The following is an 18,807-nucleotide window of genomic DNA, read 5'->3' on the forward strand; positions in this document are numbered from 1 at the left end:
GAGAACTATCCGAGCATTTTTTTTTTTTTTTTTTATCTGGGAAATTTGTGGTCCGTACGGGTGACTGGGAGATTCCTTCCGTATCCGGGGGAGTTGCAATCTCTGGTCTCGAGCCCATATGTATACTAAACGACACTACGCAACGCTTAACCAGACGCCTATAGCTGTTTTCCCAAGTTCGTCCCGCATGGATTATGAGTTTCTTGTACAAAAACGGCGATTCTAGAATAGTACAGACTTAAAAAGATAAAAAAAAAAAAAAGGAAAAGAAAAAGAAAAAAAAAAACCGGAGCTATACCCTGTCTGTAATATTTTAATATTAAAATATTGCGGCTTTTGACTACTCTTATCGCAAATGCTGAGCACGAAAATATATAACGCGGAACAGCTGCTCTCTGGAATAGCTGGATTAGGTCTTAAACATTCGATTTTATGTTACTGCTGTTAGGAAAACGGTAGATCGGTTTATCAACAAATATTGCGAACCGTGTCAACGGCAGACTCCAGCGTTACTCTTCAATTCCTGATCATCATCTGCCAACACCTAAGTAAATGTTTCTTACCTAGTGGCGGCAATTAGTAAACTTTGCATGGCTCAGCAACACTCGATTTGACGTAAACAAGTACAGTAATTGCAAAGAATTAAATGTACAGCGTTCTTAAATGTTAATTAAACTCGCTTCTACTGTCAATTTTATGCTAAATATACACTTTTTATCTCGTTCTTTTAGCTTCTTTCTTTTCGTCTTTTTTTCTTAATAAGAAAAGCATATTTTCCATGGGAATGTAAGGCACCATGGTGCAAAGTAGTACTAATCGCAGTGCTTTAAAAATCCGAAAATGATTCGGTTGTTTAGCCTTTTTCGAGACGTGCTTACAAATATTCAGTTTTTTTGCTGCCTTTGATTACATAAAATGAAAATAATTTAAAAGGAATTAGATTCTTAGCTGGTAAAGATAATCAGCAAAAAATTTGAGTTATCCTGTAGTCCGTATCCGGCGCCAAAACGCAGACCAAATGCAAATAATTTAAAGTTTATTTTTCCTGATTATCAAGCAGGCTCGATTTCTATCTTTTTCCTTTAAACTTACCATGTTGACTGTTTACCTGGAATTTCTTTAGGTTCAATTCATTTCTCAAAAGTGAAAAACGAGAATTTTCTAACAAGCAATAACGAGAAAAATTAGTTGAACCTCTTATTGCATGAGAGAATAAAAATAAATTATGAAAAATTAATTGTAGCACTGTTAAGTCCATCTTAGTTGATTTGGGTGTTTATAGAGCGTTTTGCAACAAGAAATCTTAAAATTATCTAAGTTTTCTCTTCGTGTGCTAATACAAATAAAAAGTAAGTATAATAAAATATCTCAGTCACTAGTGAAATAATAAATAAAACAAAAGGTTTCCAGCAAACTCGCTGAGTATGTGGCTAACAGCCCACAAAAAGTTATAGCTCTGTAGGATGGTAATTTTAATGTCCGTTATCAGAAGCCAGACATCTTGCGGGGACACTCTCTCAATATTTGAAAAAAAAAAACATACTTCAAATACCATTGACTGTTTTTAAAATCCTGTTTTCAACATCAAGCCTAACACAGGATGATCTGATCGCATTCTTTAGCGGAATATTAATTTCAGTCGCAGTATTTTTGTTTTGTTTTAAAGAAGTCCCTATTCCGTATTTTCATTTGTCTTTCCGAATTTGCCAGCTTGTTCTATTTTGCTCTCTTTACGACAGTTTTCGTCCCTTGGTGATCATTTGTTTGATCTTTACTACTAAGCTTTGATGATCATAACTAACGTTTTATATACCGGCCCGTGAGATTGTAAAATAGTGAGCACAGCAGAGTGAGCAGACTGCAAAAATCAATTTGGTTGCTTATGCGTTTCATGAATGTCATAATTATGGTTTTAGCTGCCTTCATGTTCATAATTCATAAACCAAACGAGTACCTCTTATCTCTTGGCAAGAGATAAAAAGCAGGAGCGGTTCTATTTACAAAAGACCTGTCATAATTAACAAAAGCGAAAATATAGCTTTTGCAGGACATCAATTATTTAACACGGCCTCAGATAAATAGTTGAAGTATTAAAATACTTCAACTATTTATCTGGTGGTGTTCAGTATTGTTCCTCATGTAAAAAGCAGACTTCATCAGCTACTCGTTAACTGCACCATGGCTAAGTCTGGGGTGCTGCAAAATCGTTCTAGTACGATTTGCCTGTTTATCATTTTGCATGGATTTCTAATGAATGCCACGGTTTTTGCTGTTGAAGAAAATTCTCGATCTGCTAAGTTAGCAACGCGGGTAAAAAAGCGACTGCCAGGTCATGTCGTGAAACAGCTTGCCTCACCCAGTTTAATGTCCTGCAGCCAGTCATGTCTAAGAATCTGTTGGTGTACTTCCACGAACTTTAAGCAAGGCAAAAAAAGAACTTCTGAACTGAACAGGCGCGAGAATGCACCCGCCATTAACGAAGTCCATGAGCTTGTTGATCAACCAGGCGTTAGTTTTTCAATGTTTCTCAAGTTGGGTTCACGTTGACATATTTGTACCTAGAATTATTTGGTCAGTACGTAGTGAAAAGAAAGAAGGCTTTAGTTAAGTTGATGAGTGTATTCAAATGTAGTTGTTAATCACATGAGAATTATCATAAAAAGAAAAAAAAAATGCCTTTTTATCACAGGGATGTCAAATAGTAGGCTGCCGCAACGGAGGTTCTTGCTTGTTTGACAAGAAAAAGGAAACTTTTTCCTGTTCGTGTAAACTGCCCTGGAGTGGCAAAAAATGTGACGTTAAAATGGGTAAGTTATTCTCCTTGTCCATGAGATCGAAACGCTCGAAACGTCAGCGCTTGAATCTGTTTACGGTAACAAACTATATTATTAATCTTGTACAGATTAAAATAAAAAATTAAAACTTTTTTTTCCCTTCCCTACCCCCCCCCCCCCCCCACCTTCAGAAAAATCAATGATGAATTCGCGTGCAAAAGATAAATGCACCCTCTTCCATTATTGAAATGGTGGAGGGGGCGGGGAAGGGTTCTTAATTTTTCATTTGATCTGTCCAAGATTGTAGGTGAAATCATGGTCAAATTTTCTGTTATCCTCACCTTTGCTCCTCGATAGAAGTAAGATAGAACATCCTTGCACTAACAGTCGTTGTCCAAATGAGTGGAGTTATTTAGCTTACATCTGTGTTTCTGGGTTCTTAACACATCATCTGGTAACACATCAGCTCACAGAGATAGCTATAGAACGAAAGTCATGAATTTGTAGTTACACCCAGACGAGAAGAGGAGAAAATAATATTAATCTATTCTATTTCGCTAAGTAAGTTGTCCATCCGACTGGGAATTATTTGGAGTGTCATGTTATTACGTGGACGATACGCCAAACCCAAAATGGAGCGATGCTCGAGCAGATTGTCAGGGTCTGGGAGGAGACCTCGTTGTAATTAACTCAGGCGAAGAAAACGACTTCGTTTACAAACTGGTTATTAAACAGAAAACGGTCACAAGGAGGAAAGCATGGATTGGGCTGAACAGAAACGCTGATGACTCAAAGTGGTATTGTGTTGATGACACCCCACTGGAGGGGCACTACGACAACTGGTCACCAGGTGAACCTAACAGCTATGGAGGCAACGAGGGTTGCGGCCGCTTTAACGGAAATCTAGGAAATTGGTATGACGTACCATGTACATTAATGGGAGGTTGGGTTCCGATTAGCCCCACCATTCTTTGCGAAGAGTACCTTTAGACATCAAGTGGCTTCTAATCAAGCAGCTGTGGGACTGATTCAGGTTACAGCTAGTCGAGGCGCACCAAGACGAAATATAATAAAATGACAAGGGCAGTAATATACTAAGACATTAAGTTTTACATAGTAATACAAATTAAATTTGAAGTATTTCACAACAATTCTAATAGTAAAAGAAGAGCCCGTAATTTATAAATACAATGATTTTTAAAGTTGAAAACAAGAAATTATAAATAGAAATTTGCTACGAAATTAGGCTTTACAAGCTAATACAGATTTAAAGTTTTTCACAATAACTATCTAATACTAAAAGAAGAAGAACTCTTAATTTATAGGATAATAATTTAAAGTTAAAAAAAAAAGTCGAAAGAAACGCGACAAACAAGTGTAATTATTTAGCAAGTCCATAGGTACTGATTTGAATATAATCATATCCTTCTCATTGCAGGCCTCAAAGAAAGTATCTTTTGACACATTAGGCTAGTTATTTAAACAACATATAACTTAGACCGTGACTTAAGACAATCAGTGGGACTCCAAATCTGTTTAAAAGTGTTTTATTTTAAGTAGATAAATCGTTCTCTAGCTTTTTTGCTACCGTCAGCAGCAGCCAATGTATGATGATATGATTGTTGGCAAAATTGAAAATGGCCTAGAACGTAGTTTTGTTACACACCGTCTAAACCATCTTTTAATAACTGACCCATTATCTCTCCTGCAACCTTCATCGTCATAGCTTATGTGTTCGTGACTACGCCACAGTCTTAGGTAAGATTTTAAGCACAGCTTAAAGAAAAAATAAAAAGGAAATAAACAAGCTCAGGCCTCAGCAACCATTAGTAAAAGGACGTTCCTGTCCATTAAAGTCCTGGTTAGCATCCTTAGTAATTGCAAGTCCCCTATTCACCCCATTAAGGGCCAAAAGAAGAAAAGTTATGGAGGTCTTGAACTGTTGTCAGTAATCCACCTGGCAGCAGAGATCTCTGATAGTTCCCTTAACTATGGGTTCAATGTTCTTTCATCGGAGACCGAACGTTGATACTTAAAACATCGCTAATAGTACTGTGGTGCATATGGGATAAATGGTAAGACGTGGCACAGCTGCTAACGTAGGGCATAGTTAATAAAAGGAAATGGTTTAGAGGCTTGATAAACTTCTTTGTTCTATGTTTTTGTTAGCATTTTGGGCCCTGACCTGACCACACCCGATTTTGAAATGTATTAGAGTAATAGCAACGTCCCTGTTAATGCAGTGTCAACGTTAAAAAGCAATTAACGGACTGTGCCCCGGGTAGCGCTCCTTCCAACGTCAGTTAATTAACTTAAATGTGTATGGAATTTGAACAGTGTTATTGCATGCCCAGGACGACGACAATTTGAACAAAGCAATCTCCAAACCTTCACATTGGCGAAAAAGAATGAGGGTGGGGAATTTTGAGCTGATCAACTGATTGTAGGATAATGATTCAAGTTGATGCTTTTGGAAATGAGGGTGAGCGTCCTCATTAAACATGATATGCCACTAGATTCTTCGGTATCAATTGCGATCTCTACTTGTAGTCTTAGAGATTATAGCCACAGCATAACTGATGACAAAAACGTTTCGTCCTTTCTGACACGAAGCAAAAGTTAACCTATGTGCATTAGAAGGTTTCGTGGGCTTTTTCGGTTTATGGCATGATATTACAGTAAAGTGGCACTGATTCTGAGGGCGTATGGTTCTTTAGCCTGTCAGCAAGCTCTCGGTTCTTGTTTGTTAACGTTTACTTAGAGACTAGAATTATTTCTGTAGGAGAAATATTCAGAGAGTTATGAATTGTTTTCAACATTTTGTGTTGGACTTTTCTAATATATTCGCCGTTCGCAGGGCATAAGTTTTGTAAACACGCTCTACTTTTAAATTAAAACGCTCACTGAAATATTTCGGGCCACAACCAAACATTATTTTTCCTGTATTCTCCGTTTGTTAACGTTTACTTTGAGACTACAATTATTTCTATAGGAGAAATATTCACAGAGTTATGAATTGTTTTGAACATTTTGTGTTGGACTCCTGTAATTCATTCGCCATTCGCAGCACAAAAGTTTTGTAAACACGCTCTAATTTTAAATTAAAGCGCGCACTGAAATATTTCGGACAAAAACCAAACATTATTTTTCCTGTATTCTCTGTTTTTTAACGTTTACTTAAAGACTACAATTATTTCTATAGGAGAAATATTCACAGAGTCATGAATTGTTTTGAACATTTTGTGTTGTACTTCTCTAATTCATTCGCCATTCGCAGCGCAAATGTTTTGTAAACACGCTCTAATTTTATATTAAAGCGCTCAGTGAAATATTTCGGAGCAAAACCAAACATTATTTTTCCTGTATTTTCTGTTTGTTAACGTTTACTTAAAGACTACAATTATTTCTGTAGGACAAATATTCACAGAGTTATGAATTGTTTTGAACATTTTGTGCTGGACTTGTGTAATTCGTTCGCAATTCAGAGCGCATAAGTTTTGTAACACGCTCTAATTTTAAGCGCTCACTGAAATATTTCGGGCCACAACCAAACATTATTTTTCCTTTCTTTATTTTCTTGTAACGTTTATTATGAGAATATAAATATTTTTGTACGAGGAATATTTAAAAAGTAATTAATTTTGAAACAAAAATTTATTTTTATCCGAGCGGCCAAATTGCACGCGTGGAAACATTACGTTGTAGCCAATTTTCTTTATTGTACGTATTTCAAACTTTACACAGATGCGTTAATAGTTTCCACCAGAGAAATATTTGAGAGAGAGAGGTTAATTTTTCATCCAGAAGTGTTTTATGATCTCGAACGTCATCGGAATTCAGCAATGTGATATCGCACGATCAACAAGAACAGCTTCTGGTTCAAAACATTTTCCGCTGAAGATATTTATAACTCAAGACAGGATGAAGAATTTGTAACGTTTATACGTTCATACAATAAGCAGAGTAGCATGTATATAAATGCTATTAAAAAAGAATTGTGGAGCTTCGCTTTTATATATATTATCCTTTTTACTCGAAACTACGTGCAACGACAAAAGTAAACAGGAAGTCTCAATGGTTTACGTAAAATATGTTACTCAGACAAATAAAGCTTACGCTACAGTCATGTCTAAGTTATATTATGTATGCACACAATTTACTCACTCACTTCTAACAACTACAATGTTTATCAGATCGGTCTTAAACTAAAGACCTTTCATAAGTGTTGGTTTCATGACAGCTTTAACTTAACGTGTCTAAAATTAACAACAATTTCCACTAAAACAGAAAATTAGGAGCACAATGCTCGTTAGACTAACAGGAAGTCTAACCGTACGTTATTAAAAATACATGTGTCTTGTTAAAACTAATGTACGGGGGTTTTATGTTTAAGGTGAGCAAATAAAGATAATGAGACGAGCGAAGTCATAAAGGATGTGTTAACCCTTCATTGGCCTAGATGTGAAAATTAAACATCTTGGTGACACTGTCATCAAAAACGTCACTTTGCTAGCCAATGTTGGTTTTAACTGCAGAATTAACAAGACAGAACATTTCTTGGGTTATAACAGGTCACCATAACAAGTGACATAGAAATTCCGTGTTCCGTTGCGAGATTTTGGGGCTAGACTTTTAAATTACACAGATCAACGTGAGGCCACCTAAAAGGAGGAATGGATTGTTTTCTATTCTTGGTTTTTTTGTCGATTGCGTGTGCAATGTCTACTCCAGTTTGCTCACAAGGTAATAGCCATTTTGGGGGATAAATTTTCTGATATTGACTTCATGTTATAGCATTTTAGTTTACATTATGTTGAAGTTTTTAAGCAGCTCTTTATCAGGTGTCAATGTTAAGATAATCGAGGCAAATTCTTACCACGAGGACATCTTCACGGAAAAAACCTTTCATTAGCACCAAAGCGAAAGTTCCATTTTCATCGTTTCCTTTGTCCCCTTCTTCCACTTCAATTCTGTTTGGAAAGTGTTTAGGAAGGTAGCTTGTTTGCGTTCATAGTCTTGATTCAACACCAAATTTCTTAGAAGAAGAAGAACCCCAAGGAGAATTAATATTTTCAAACCTTAGAGCTGAAGAATATAGCGTTTACGGCCGGGTCGTTGAGAAAAGATCAATGCAAACTATCCCATCAAAGAGCTGTCTTCAAAAGAAGATTTTAGCACACTTGAAGGTAGAGATAACCGACGGTCTTTGTGGGTTCTTGTACGCAGTCGTCATGAAATCGCTCGCTATTGGTGCCACTACAAAATGCCATCAACAGTCTCTGCACTAAGTGTTTCAAGACCATGCTGGAATTCCGGGTCAAATCGACATTATGATAGGTCGGTAAGTTTTCCCAAATACATTCCAAAATTCATCACATAATAAATGACATCGAACGTTTGTGTTTCCACGCAATATTTTTGGGGGGGCTAAATTTTAGAGTTGGGAAGAAAAAAAGCGAGTTCAGGTGGGAAAAAGAAGATTTATATTTCATCATTTCAGATTTAAAAATTCCTCAATGTTCCTAACGTTAAGTTCGCGCCAAATTTGTCCATAACGTTGGGGTTAAAATAGTGCTCGGTTTTAAAAAATGGCGAGAAAATCTATTGCAAACGATGATGGCGACGTTGCTATCAAAATTTAGTTATATAACTGTTTGTTTAAGCGTTTTGTTTGCAAACTTGTATTGACTCATAACATAACAACAGTTATATGTTAAGTGCAACAATTTTCATAACATTCTCAAAATAATATTTTCAGTGAAAAATACATCCAAGCGATTTTTAGCCGAGCTCGGCAGGTGCTTTGGTGAAGTCCAAATACTGAATTTTTTTTTTTCCATATTTTTTGACGTGTATTTTGTCCAACGCATGCAAATACATTACGGCTCCTTCTCGTATAACAGGTGCTTAATATGTAAACTGAAACGACTTAAATGGTGAAACGTATCCAAGAGACAGTTCAAACCCAGTGGAAAGCAAATTAGTGAGCGTATATGAATACGCGGCGTGTTTTGGACGAAATAAAAGCAGAAATCTATTTGCAGAGCATATGCAGTATTGAGAATAGTAGGCTATTCAATACAACACATCGATTTAAAAAAATCCTATGGAATGCATATCACAAGAGAAGGTTCTATTAATTTTTTTATATTTCATTTTTATTTTTAATGCACCTTACAGGAGCTTGTATTGCGCGCTAGTTTTGGTTTTCACCAAAGGCAATTATTTGCTTTTTTCGAAAATGTCCATGTCGAATGCCAGTAATAAACATTTACTCTTTCGATCACATATTAAATGTTCTCTGTAAACCAATTTCTAAAGTCTCATGTTTCTCAAATTGTAGAAAAATTACCAAAAAAACCCTCTCTTTTTAAATATAGCTAGCTAAACGAGAACACTGATGTAGCCCAAGATGACATGTCAGTTATCAATTTTCTAGATTGTCATTTAAGCGAATAAAATAACCTAACCAGGGAGGCGTAAACACGATAGGTCAAGGATGTCATCTCGTTACCATAGCAACAGTCTCTTTTTATCGTTAGAGTTGAAACATATTCTGTTTAGTCATATTGGGGACACAGTTGATAGTAATTCATGCATTCAACTATTTGGCCATGATAACTCCAAATTCTCCAAATCCAAGATTCTGGACGAGAGATAAAATATCCAACAAGTGACATGCCTTTTCATCTTCTTTAACTTTAAATACAAACACTTGAAGATGTTTAATGCAAACATCCACTTTATTATTTGATCTTCTAGGTCTACCTTCTTTAAATGTTTGGCCGTTAAAGTTTAACTCATTTAGAAGTATCTTTACAATCTAGTGACATGCTTGACCTCTAGCTTCTAGCTCCTTGTGAAACGCAGGGCCTACACAACCCCCTTTACACCATCTATTGTTATTTTGCCCGTTGTAGACACTACTGTTCAGTGAACTGGCAGATACGACGCTACTTGATAGTCGCCCTAAACTCAAGTGATCTCAAATGTGGTGGCATTATAGATTACCAGAGCAAAGTTGTAGACAACCGTCTTCAAAGGAGTAAGCTCGTGAACAGCACATGTTAGTGTTTTAATGAAAAGTGCATTGAAGAATATAACAGAGGAAGAAGGGAGAGAAACAGCAGAAAATTATTTACAAAATGGACTTTATTTAGCTGTTTAATTGCTTTACCCGTTTCGAGATTGGACGCACATATATTCTTAATCGACTAAGTGAAATTTAACATTTTATGTTTCATTCACATATTTTTTTTTTTTTTTTTGTCAAAGTAAGTCCAACTTTCGAGTCAAGCCTTCATTTTTGACGTTCTGATTCTTGACCTCGCCACCAAAGTGAGAGCAAACTCATTTGTAGATATCAGCCTCTTAACTATTGACTATCACCGCGCATCGGAATTTTTTAAGTACGATTTGTGCTTTGTGTTCCTTTAGAAGAATGTCGCTCCATGGAGTTTCCAGCTCCCTTCTTCTTCGCGAACAAACGTCTGACGAATCACACGATAAAAGTCATCGGCATCCTAGACATGGATCTCTGTGAGCTGATGTGTTACCAGGAGCCCAACTGCGTGAGCTATAACTTTAAAAAGAAGCCAGAAAACGGAGAAGTAAAAGACAGATGTGAGTTGAATAACTCCACTCATTTGGAGCACGACAGCGAGTTTAAAGATGATCCATCTTACTTCTATAAAGGAGCAAAGGTGAGGGTAACAGAAACTTTCTCCCGAAATCAAATCTCACCTATTCGGAGTATTTAAAAGAAAGTCTCGTTATGAGCATTTTAAATTAAATCTAAGGTGCTTGGACTACAAGGAGTCCCTCATCTTTCTTAGGGATTGTCAAGCGGCTTTAACACACGGACGCGCTCGAAAATTGCCTCCCGCTATAAAGTTGCAATTTGCCGCATCTGATGGAGGCTCTTCTTTCGTGTCTTTAAGGGTAGCAGATTTGAAAACGATGACCATTCTTACTAAAGTTTTAAAGCAATACTTTTAGTCCAGTGAAGCAGTCCATGTGCTACTCAATTCGTTATATGTTTTCTTTTAAGGGGAAAGACAAACTCTCGTGATTAGTCTTATAATAAGCTGGACAGAGGTATGAAGCAACAAAAGGCTGATATTTAGCAAAGTAGTGAAGCGCGAAAATCCCAGATGTTTGAGCAAATGAGCCTCTAATGCCAATGTCTTTCTGTTTTCCACTCATCATACCATTATATGAAACTGCTGGCCTTGAGAACCGGTATGCAATACCGCGGATCGATTTTTCCTCTCATTTGACTAGTGCAAAAAATTTTACCCCGCTTGACAAGTTATCAATCAACTTCAACCAGTAATATCTTTCTTCACTTTCTGCATTTTTTTTTAAGAACGCATGTGGAAAGAATCTATGCAAGAACAACGGAATTTGCCAGTCGGGCTTTACAGACAAAGGATATCGTTGTGTTTGTCAATCGGGATTTGAGGGTCATCATTGCGATGGTAAGCATGCTGAATTTAAAAGTCTTATATTGGTAAAAATAATATTTAATTTTAAAATCTAAACTACAGCGAGCTTCATTTGGCCGGTTCTTAATAGGTATTAATTCAAGTCGGTTCACGACTAACACGTGCATGTTCTCGATTTGCAGCAAAATTCGGTCCAAATAGAATGAAGCAAGCCAAGTGCTGTTAAGGCGCCGGTATATATTTCTTACACTCAAGCATTTGGGTACTATTTTCTTAACACTACCCAAGTCAACATGAGTGTTTGATTGTAGTTAACTTTTTTGTGAAAATAAATAATCGTTCCGCCGTTATTTTTACTTAAGCGTTATTTTGGCATTTTCTTTTAATTGGACCAACGTATTTAAGATAACTTTGCCATGCAACGATATCTTTAAATCATTCAAATTTTGTGGCTGTCGTATCTCCACAGTCACTTAAATCTGCTCCATTAATACCGATCCCCTGCAATGCAGGCAGGCTTCTGAAGCATCAGTTTTTGGTCCAGGAATGTGACAATTGGACACAGAATTTCTAATATTGTATGAATGAACATTTGACGTATTTGTCAGACTCTGACATTCCAAGTACGATGATTGTAAATTTCACCCATAACTTCAGCTAACTGCTTTATCCTCTAACATTTCTAGGCCCAGATCATTTAAATAAACTTCATCGAAACTTACAGTTAGAAAAGATGATACTGAGAAAACTCTGTCAATATCGCCCGAAATAAGGCATTTTGCTGACATCTGAGGAAAAATGTTTAGATGTACAATATTCCTTCCATTTAACTTTAACAGCGTCAATGCTGTTAAAGTTAAAGAAGCAATAGAACTTGTGATTCTCCAAATTCACATGTTTTTCAGTGTTTTTTATTTTATTTTTAAACTTTTACGTCACGAAGTTTGCACTTTAGTTAATTATTACTAACACTCGGTGAACCTGCCAACCACGAAATGCTATGAAATAAATAATAATGACACGATGAAAATTCTTGGGAAAAAATTTTCCGACCCCCAGCTTCGACAGCGGTTACAGCATCCAGCCTAGTAACTGGAAGGTCGTGGGTTCGATTCCTGCTAAAAGCTCGAAAATTTTTCTTTTCCGAGAATTTTCATCGTGTACTTATCAACTATTTCATAATACTCAGTGGTTTCTGATAGAACTGGCAGCGTGGAAATCAAATCGATAAATGTTTGAAACATGCTTTTAAACACAATACATAACTTTTTATAGATTTGAATTTACTGTGCCATTTAAATAAAGTAGCAAAAAGGCGGAAAATTCAAATTTCAAAATATTCTTTCTTTAGAGCGGATAGAAATATTAAAAAAAGGTTTCATTTTAAAAAGCTTATGGTTTCTTTTCCAATATAGATATCTCAGACAAGAGAGAACAAGTTTTGGTGTCAACAGTTATGATGTAATTTTCCCGCAAAACTTGACAAAACCTGAGAAGATAGGAAGGCTGCTCTGTTTGGAATTTGTATCAAAACTCACAAAGTTATAAGTACCTTGTCACTTTTGAGGTGTTATTATCCCACCGTATATGGTTACGATTTGTGGCAATTTTTATTGTGTGACTTAATTAAGCTACATCATACCTATTAGACCTATTGTCACTGAAAAGCCCTCTTTAGTGAGTGTTATTAAATTTTGTATTATATTGTATTGTACTGTATTGTATTGTATTGTATTGTATTGTATTGTATTGTATTGTATTGTATTGTATTGTATTAAAGAAGACAAAGACACAAAAAAGCAAAATAATAGTACACAGGCTATGCTATGCGCCCTGTGTTGCTTTCTGATACTGTGCATACAGATAGTGCTACTGCGCATAATAATAATAACAATAATAAACAACAACAACAATAATAAAAAGAAAAATATGGGAAATAAGAATATATTGCTGATATTTTTGCTTAGAACATCGAGATCTTATCTTTTCAGATGTTGATGAATGCAAAAAGAATCTGGGCCGTTGCCATACGAATGCAATTTGTGAGAACACCATAGGATCGTACAAATGCAGTTGCAAACCTGGTTTTACCGGAGATGCAAACTCCTGTCGAGGTATGGATAACTTTTCGTTATCTACAGCTTACATTACCGTCTGAAAGTAATTTAAGTATTAAACACACTTTTCTACGCTTGAGAAGCGCAGTTGGTAGTCTTAAAAGCAAGAACACTGATACCAACGTTTATTACCGTAACCTCGAGCACGCGCCTGTTACCAAGCGCGCTGGCAACAACACGTGGCTATACAAAATAATACAGTGCTTGTATTTAGCGTACGTAATGTACCGGAGCGATATTTTAATTCCGGTACGAAAACTCATTCTGATGTCCACTCCAGCATGAAATAACTCTCCTTGTGAGTCTGGAACGGGTAGCGCATGCGCAGTCTTCGGTATGGCGTTTCAATCACGTCGGTCGACATGAAGTGTCCTAGATTTCACGTAAACACGGAATGAAATCATTATGTCACACCGGTATCAAACTCGTACGAGTGCGAGTTTTTACATTTAAACACCCCCTAAGATGTTTGCATTTAAAGTTACAATGTCACGGAGATTTTGCTGAATGTTAATTGGTAAAAATTGTTCAAATGTTTGACAAACAACCTGTTTTGTAAGATGAAATTGCTCTTAAAACAACGGAACGAAAATATTACGAGGTTTTTCTTCTTTTCAAGTTGCAATCCACTTCCATGCCTGCCATCCACAGCCAAACATAATTAACAATAGTTTCTGTGAACTAGTAGGCTTACTGTTAACAAATGCCAATCATTATTCTAACGATTCCACTGAAACAAATCGTTTTTTAGCTATTCGTAGTGAGACTAAAAAAATAGGTGACACTGTACTTAGCTAGTTGCCATGAGAAAGTGGCTAGGTCTAAATAAGTACCCGAAAAACTACAGGATAACCGTTTAGATGGACCGTTAGAGTCTTTCATTGGAGCCATATCTTCCAAAAGTGAATAATAATTAAATTGCAGTATGAGGTCATCAATCTTTCTCCTCCAGATATAGATGAATGCAAGGCGAGATTTCCATGCCCGTTGGATGCCATATGCAATAACACTGAAGGATCATACGTATGCATCTGTCCGGTTGGATATCGATATTCTGGAAATACCTGTGAAGGTAGTTTTTTTGTATGTTTTTATTTTAAGACATTACAATATACAGCTATTTTAATTAACGTTGTCAGATATTAAAGCCTCAAGCTTACCCAACAACACCGAAGGGTAGTATAGGTAGCTTTAAACCTTCACAATTCAGTTGTAATTTCACGGTCGACACGGAATTGCAACCGAATTTGGAAGGTTTAAAGCTACCTATACTACCTTTTGGTCTTTTGGGGATAGCTTGACGCTTTAATAGCCGACAACGTTAATTGAAACATACTGTGTACATGTTTGCCTCAAGAGCTCAAGAAGCTCATCTAGATATACATGCATGTCAAGACAGCGTTTCAGTCAACGTCACTATTGTCTACCTGACAGTGTAACAGGCATTGTGCTTTTGGAAATTTAAGTTTAACTTAAGCCCCATTTACACCAACAAAACATGTTTAGTTAAACCAGGTTTAGCAAACTGAAAATTGGTAACAGCTAGCTGAACCACTGGCTTTCACATAAGATTGAAGTAAAGTTTAACTTATGCTTTCGTTTGTGCTAAATCTGTAGCCGACAAAACTCCGAAAGCAGCTTTTATTAAGGAAACAATTTTAAACTGTGTTTAACTAAACAACTTTTAAACGTGTTTAAGCCTTGGTGTCAAAAGGGGCATTAGTCTAGCAAACAAGTTTTTATTTTCTTTCCTCGGATCGCCGGTGGGAAATCAAAGAAACCATTGGTGTAAATTAACACATGCAATAATGTGATCAGTGACTCTGCTGAATTTTTTTTAGATATCGATGAATGCACTCAAGGATCTCATAACTGCCTCCCAAGCCTTGCTAATTGCACAAACACTGATGGATCATACAACTGTTCTTGTAATCCTGGATACGTGGGGGATGGAAAGAAGAGCTGCAGGCCTGAAGGTGAGACTGTGCAATTCCTTTACATCATATAAAGTGGATATTATTACGGAACTAGTGATTTTTTTTAGTCAAGTAGAGATAATTAATAATTGTCAAATATCCCCTAGCTAATGTTCATTATTCTTATCATCTCTCTGCCTGAGAATTTTTGGAAATAGTTCACAAGCCAAAGTTTAAGAAAAAGCATTTGAAGAACTAAACTGACCATAGGTCAATTTCCTGCCCAGGAAAGGGTGACAAGTGTTAATTAATCATTCCTTGCATATTACTGAGTTGAGAGATCTAGGAAATCGCTTAACGACTGTTTCCATGGAAACAGTGAGTTTTGTTTCCCTCGACCCGGAATGACTTCCTTGACTCGGCCTCACTCCCGTTGGGGCCAGCCATTAGGGCCTTTTTGTAAACCAGCTTAGAAGCGTTCAGTTCAGTGCGGTATGGTTATTAATCCTGAAGCTATTGAAAGGTGCTGTCAGGATTTTGCTGGCAGGTTAAGTAAGTCTGATATTTTAATAAAGAATAAACACAGTTTAAGTCAACGTGGTGGCAGAAATGCCTCCCGAGGGAGGGGAGAGGGAGGGTTATTCCCCTATACAAGTGATGGCAGTGCTGCTCGAAAGACTTCAAAAAACATCCCTAAAAGGTACCAGAATGTACTTTTGTGGGTATGGTCTAAAAAGAGGTACCTATTCTAAAACAACAAATCAATTAGCGCTGATAATTTCAATATTGACAAAGCTAATTCTTCCACACAAGGAAAGTATTTTCATGAATCTTTATCCTGTTTGAGCATCTAACCTTGAAAGCACCTAAAATATACCACGATTTCTCAATTGGCGCTTCTTTTAGATTTTAGCACCCTAGGAGATACAAATTTACCCGTCACAAGGTACGAATAGAACTGCTCTCATTTTTGTAGCGAAGTAGCCCTCCCCTCCGGGCCGTGACTATGGCCAACACAACGGCCACCACAATCACTCCAGCCACCACGTGTCCAGCCCCTTATTGCCTTTTTTTATGAGTGAAGAGGAGTACTCCTGATAGGAGTGCCCCCATCCCTTACAATAAAAGAAATCTGACTTTTTTTGCAGAAAAAAAAAAAAAAAAAAACATTATATATACTTATCATGGAAATCAGTTGTTAATTTTTTCATTGTCTTGGTATAATGTCCCACAAGCTAAGAAGAAAATATCATTCCTATTCTTTACACCCAACCATCCATCCGTCCGCCCGTCTGTCCATTCCTTCGTTCGCACGCACGCTCGATAAGCATTATATATACTTATCATGGAAATCAGTTGTTAATTTGTTAATTGCCTTCCTATAATTTCCCCCAAAGCTTAGAAAAAAACCTGCATTCTTCTTGTTTACAACCAGCCATCCATTCATCCGTCCGTCCGCCTTTCCGTCCATTCGTTCGTTCGCTCACACGCTCGTTTGTTTCATTCATTCATTCATTCATTCATTCATTCATTCATTCATTCATTCATTCATTCATTCATTCATTCATTCATTCATTCATTCATTCATTCATTCATTCATTCATTCATTCATTCATTCATTCATTCAACAACAACAACAACATCCCATTTCATATTAGAACTGCTCCCACTCTCTCGGCTTTTAAAAAACAAATAAATAGCCTCGCTATCCTTTAAGTTCTGTATAGATATAGTTAATCAGTGTATAGTATATTTTAACCTTTGAATAACTTGTATTACCTTTAACACGGCTTTTCTGTAAAGCAGTAGTTTTTCTTTTACTGATGTAAATTCCGTGGATAAATAAAGGTCATTCATTCATTCTCTCTCTCCCTCTCTCTCCCCCTCTCTCTCTCTAAATCGTGGCTCACTTGACATCTATTTACTGTCCCATAGAGTGCCAAGACTACACAAGTCTTACAAGTGCTAACAGAAAGGTAACGTACGAAGGTGATAGCGGGGAAAGTGACAGTGCGCTTGGTCCTGGTTGGTACCGATTTGAAGGCGAAGCAGGAAAAAGAATGGCTTCTTCATGTCCACCCCCAAAACGTTGTGACAGTCATCATCCCGGCTGGTTGCAAGAAAGTCATCCCAGTGTTGCGGATGGTAAAAGTTATAAAAAGGTTTGCTTTCGCAAGTATCCCAAATGCGAATGTCTCAAGACCAATATTATCATAGTTAGGAACTGTACTTCATTTTATGTTTATTACCTTGATGGTGTCCCTCATGCGTCCCTTAAATTACGCTACTGTGGTAGTGACTATTAACAGATTATAACGGTAATGAAGCGATCCGTCCCTTAGTTTTCAGTAGATAATACCAGATGAAAACATAAGCACAATTTAAAGAAAGGGGGAACCTTCTTATTCTTAACACTCCCAATCTGTTTTTTTTTTTCTTTTTTTGGTTGTTATAAGGTCGTCTCTGGCTCCGATTTCATCGATAGTGAAAACCAGTTTAAAGAAACGTTGGATGAGAGATCGCTGCAGGCTCATAATAACTAGATTGTAAGAATACTACACGACTGCCTTCCTTGTGTTAGTCAAATAAGGTATTCAGGAATTTTCACAGAGCGAAGCAGACTCAAATACTGAATTCGAATTTCAGAAATCAAAGCTATTGTTAGTAGAAAATTTAGCATTAACACCCATTTCTTTCCTCGAGTATATCTTGATCAAAATATTGAATTATCCTCTTCTGTCCTAACAGTCGAGGCCTAGACAGTGTTTTTTTTTTTTACCTTATTAGACAAAACGAAAACAAAGTATTATTTCTGGTGTTCTTCCAGCGTACCTTAGCAACAATCGCTTTTCAGTATTTTTAGAAGTGGGACTGTGTAGATTTTCGAAATGTTGATGGCTAAATAGTTCTAAACCGGATAGAAAGGTAGATGATGTGTAGAAGTAAAAGACACAGAACAACGCATACTATAATTTTATTGATAGAAATCAGACTTTTGCTGAGGGAACTCTACACGAGTAGTCGACTGCTATGTTTCCCATCGACCCGTATGATTAGGACATAACAAAAATGTAGGGAAAAGTATGGGTTTAGAAATTTTTTTAGGTTCCTATTCCTTGATATTTGAACACATTTAAAGGAGTCGGAGTATATTAGACAATTTTCACATTTTAAGTTTAAAGCCATAACAGATCGGCGTACAATGTCAATTGAGGTACAGGACTGAGCCGATTACCAAAGCAGGATAATCACAAGTCATGGCATCATGGTTCATGCATGAAGCTCCTCCCTCAAATCAACAAACTTGGGAGACCAGTTTTACCTTCTAATTTTAGCCAATTTGGCTTTCACCTCCGTAATGGGAATAAAACAAGTATTATTTTGATTTCATTCGATGTAGGCCAGTCCCTCAATGTCTGTCTGATTTTCCATTCTTATGATCCAGAGAAAAACTAAAATTGAACAACATGTCTTCAAATAAGCGCCGTCAGTTTCGATCCAGTGAGAATTGCAAGGACTACAGTCTTTTCATTATAGAGCCGAAATTCTTGTA

General features: G+C 36.7%; 1 protein-coding gene across 1 annotated transcript in view; it reads left to right on the plus strand.

Annotated features, from left to right (window-relative positions):
* LOC146450690 (uncharacterized) overlaps positions 1–17,575 on the plus strand; it is a 134,137-nt gene extending 116,562 nt beyond the window's left edge. The window contains exons 7-10 of the mRNA XM_085100092.1: positions 13,213–13,335; positions 14,291–14,410; positions 15,180–15,314; positions 17,190–17,575. Coding sequence (XP_084956218.1) covers positions 13,213–13,335; positions 14,291–14,410; positions 15,180–15,314; positions 17,190–17,560 — 749 coding nt within the window. The 3' untranslated portion in view covers positions 17,561–17,575. The remainder of the gene's footprint in view (positions 1–13,212; positions 13,336–14,290; positions 14,411–15,179; positions 15,315–17,189) is intronic.
* The last annotated feature ends 1,232 nt before the right edge of the window (positions 17,576–18,807 follow it).

This window comes from Pavona decussata, unplaced genomic scaffold, assembly GCF_977016875.1.
Source record: "Pavona decussata unplaced genomic scaffold, jaPavDecu1.1 SCAFFOLD_432, whole genome shotgun sequence".
Lineage (NCBI taxonomy): Eukaryota > Metazoa > Cnidaria > Anthozoa > Scleractinia > Agariciidae > Pavona > Pavona decussata.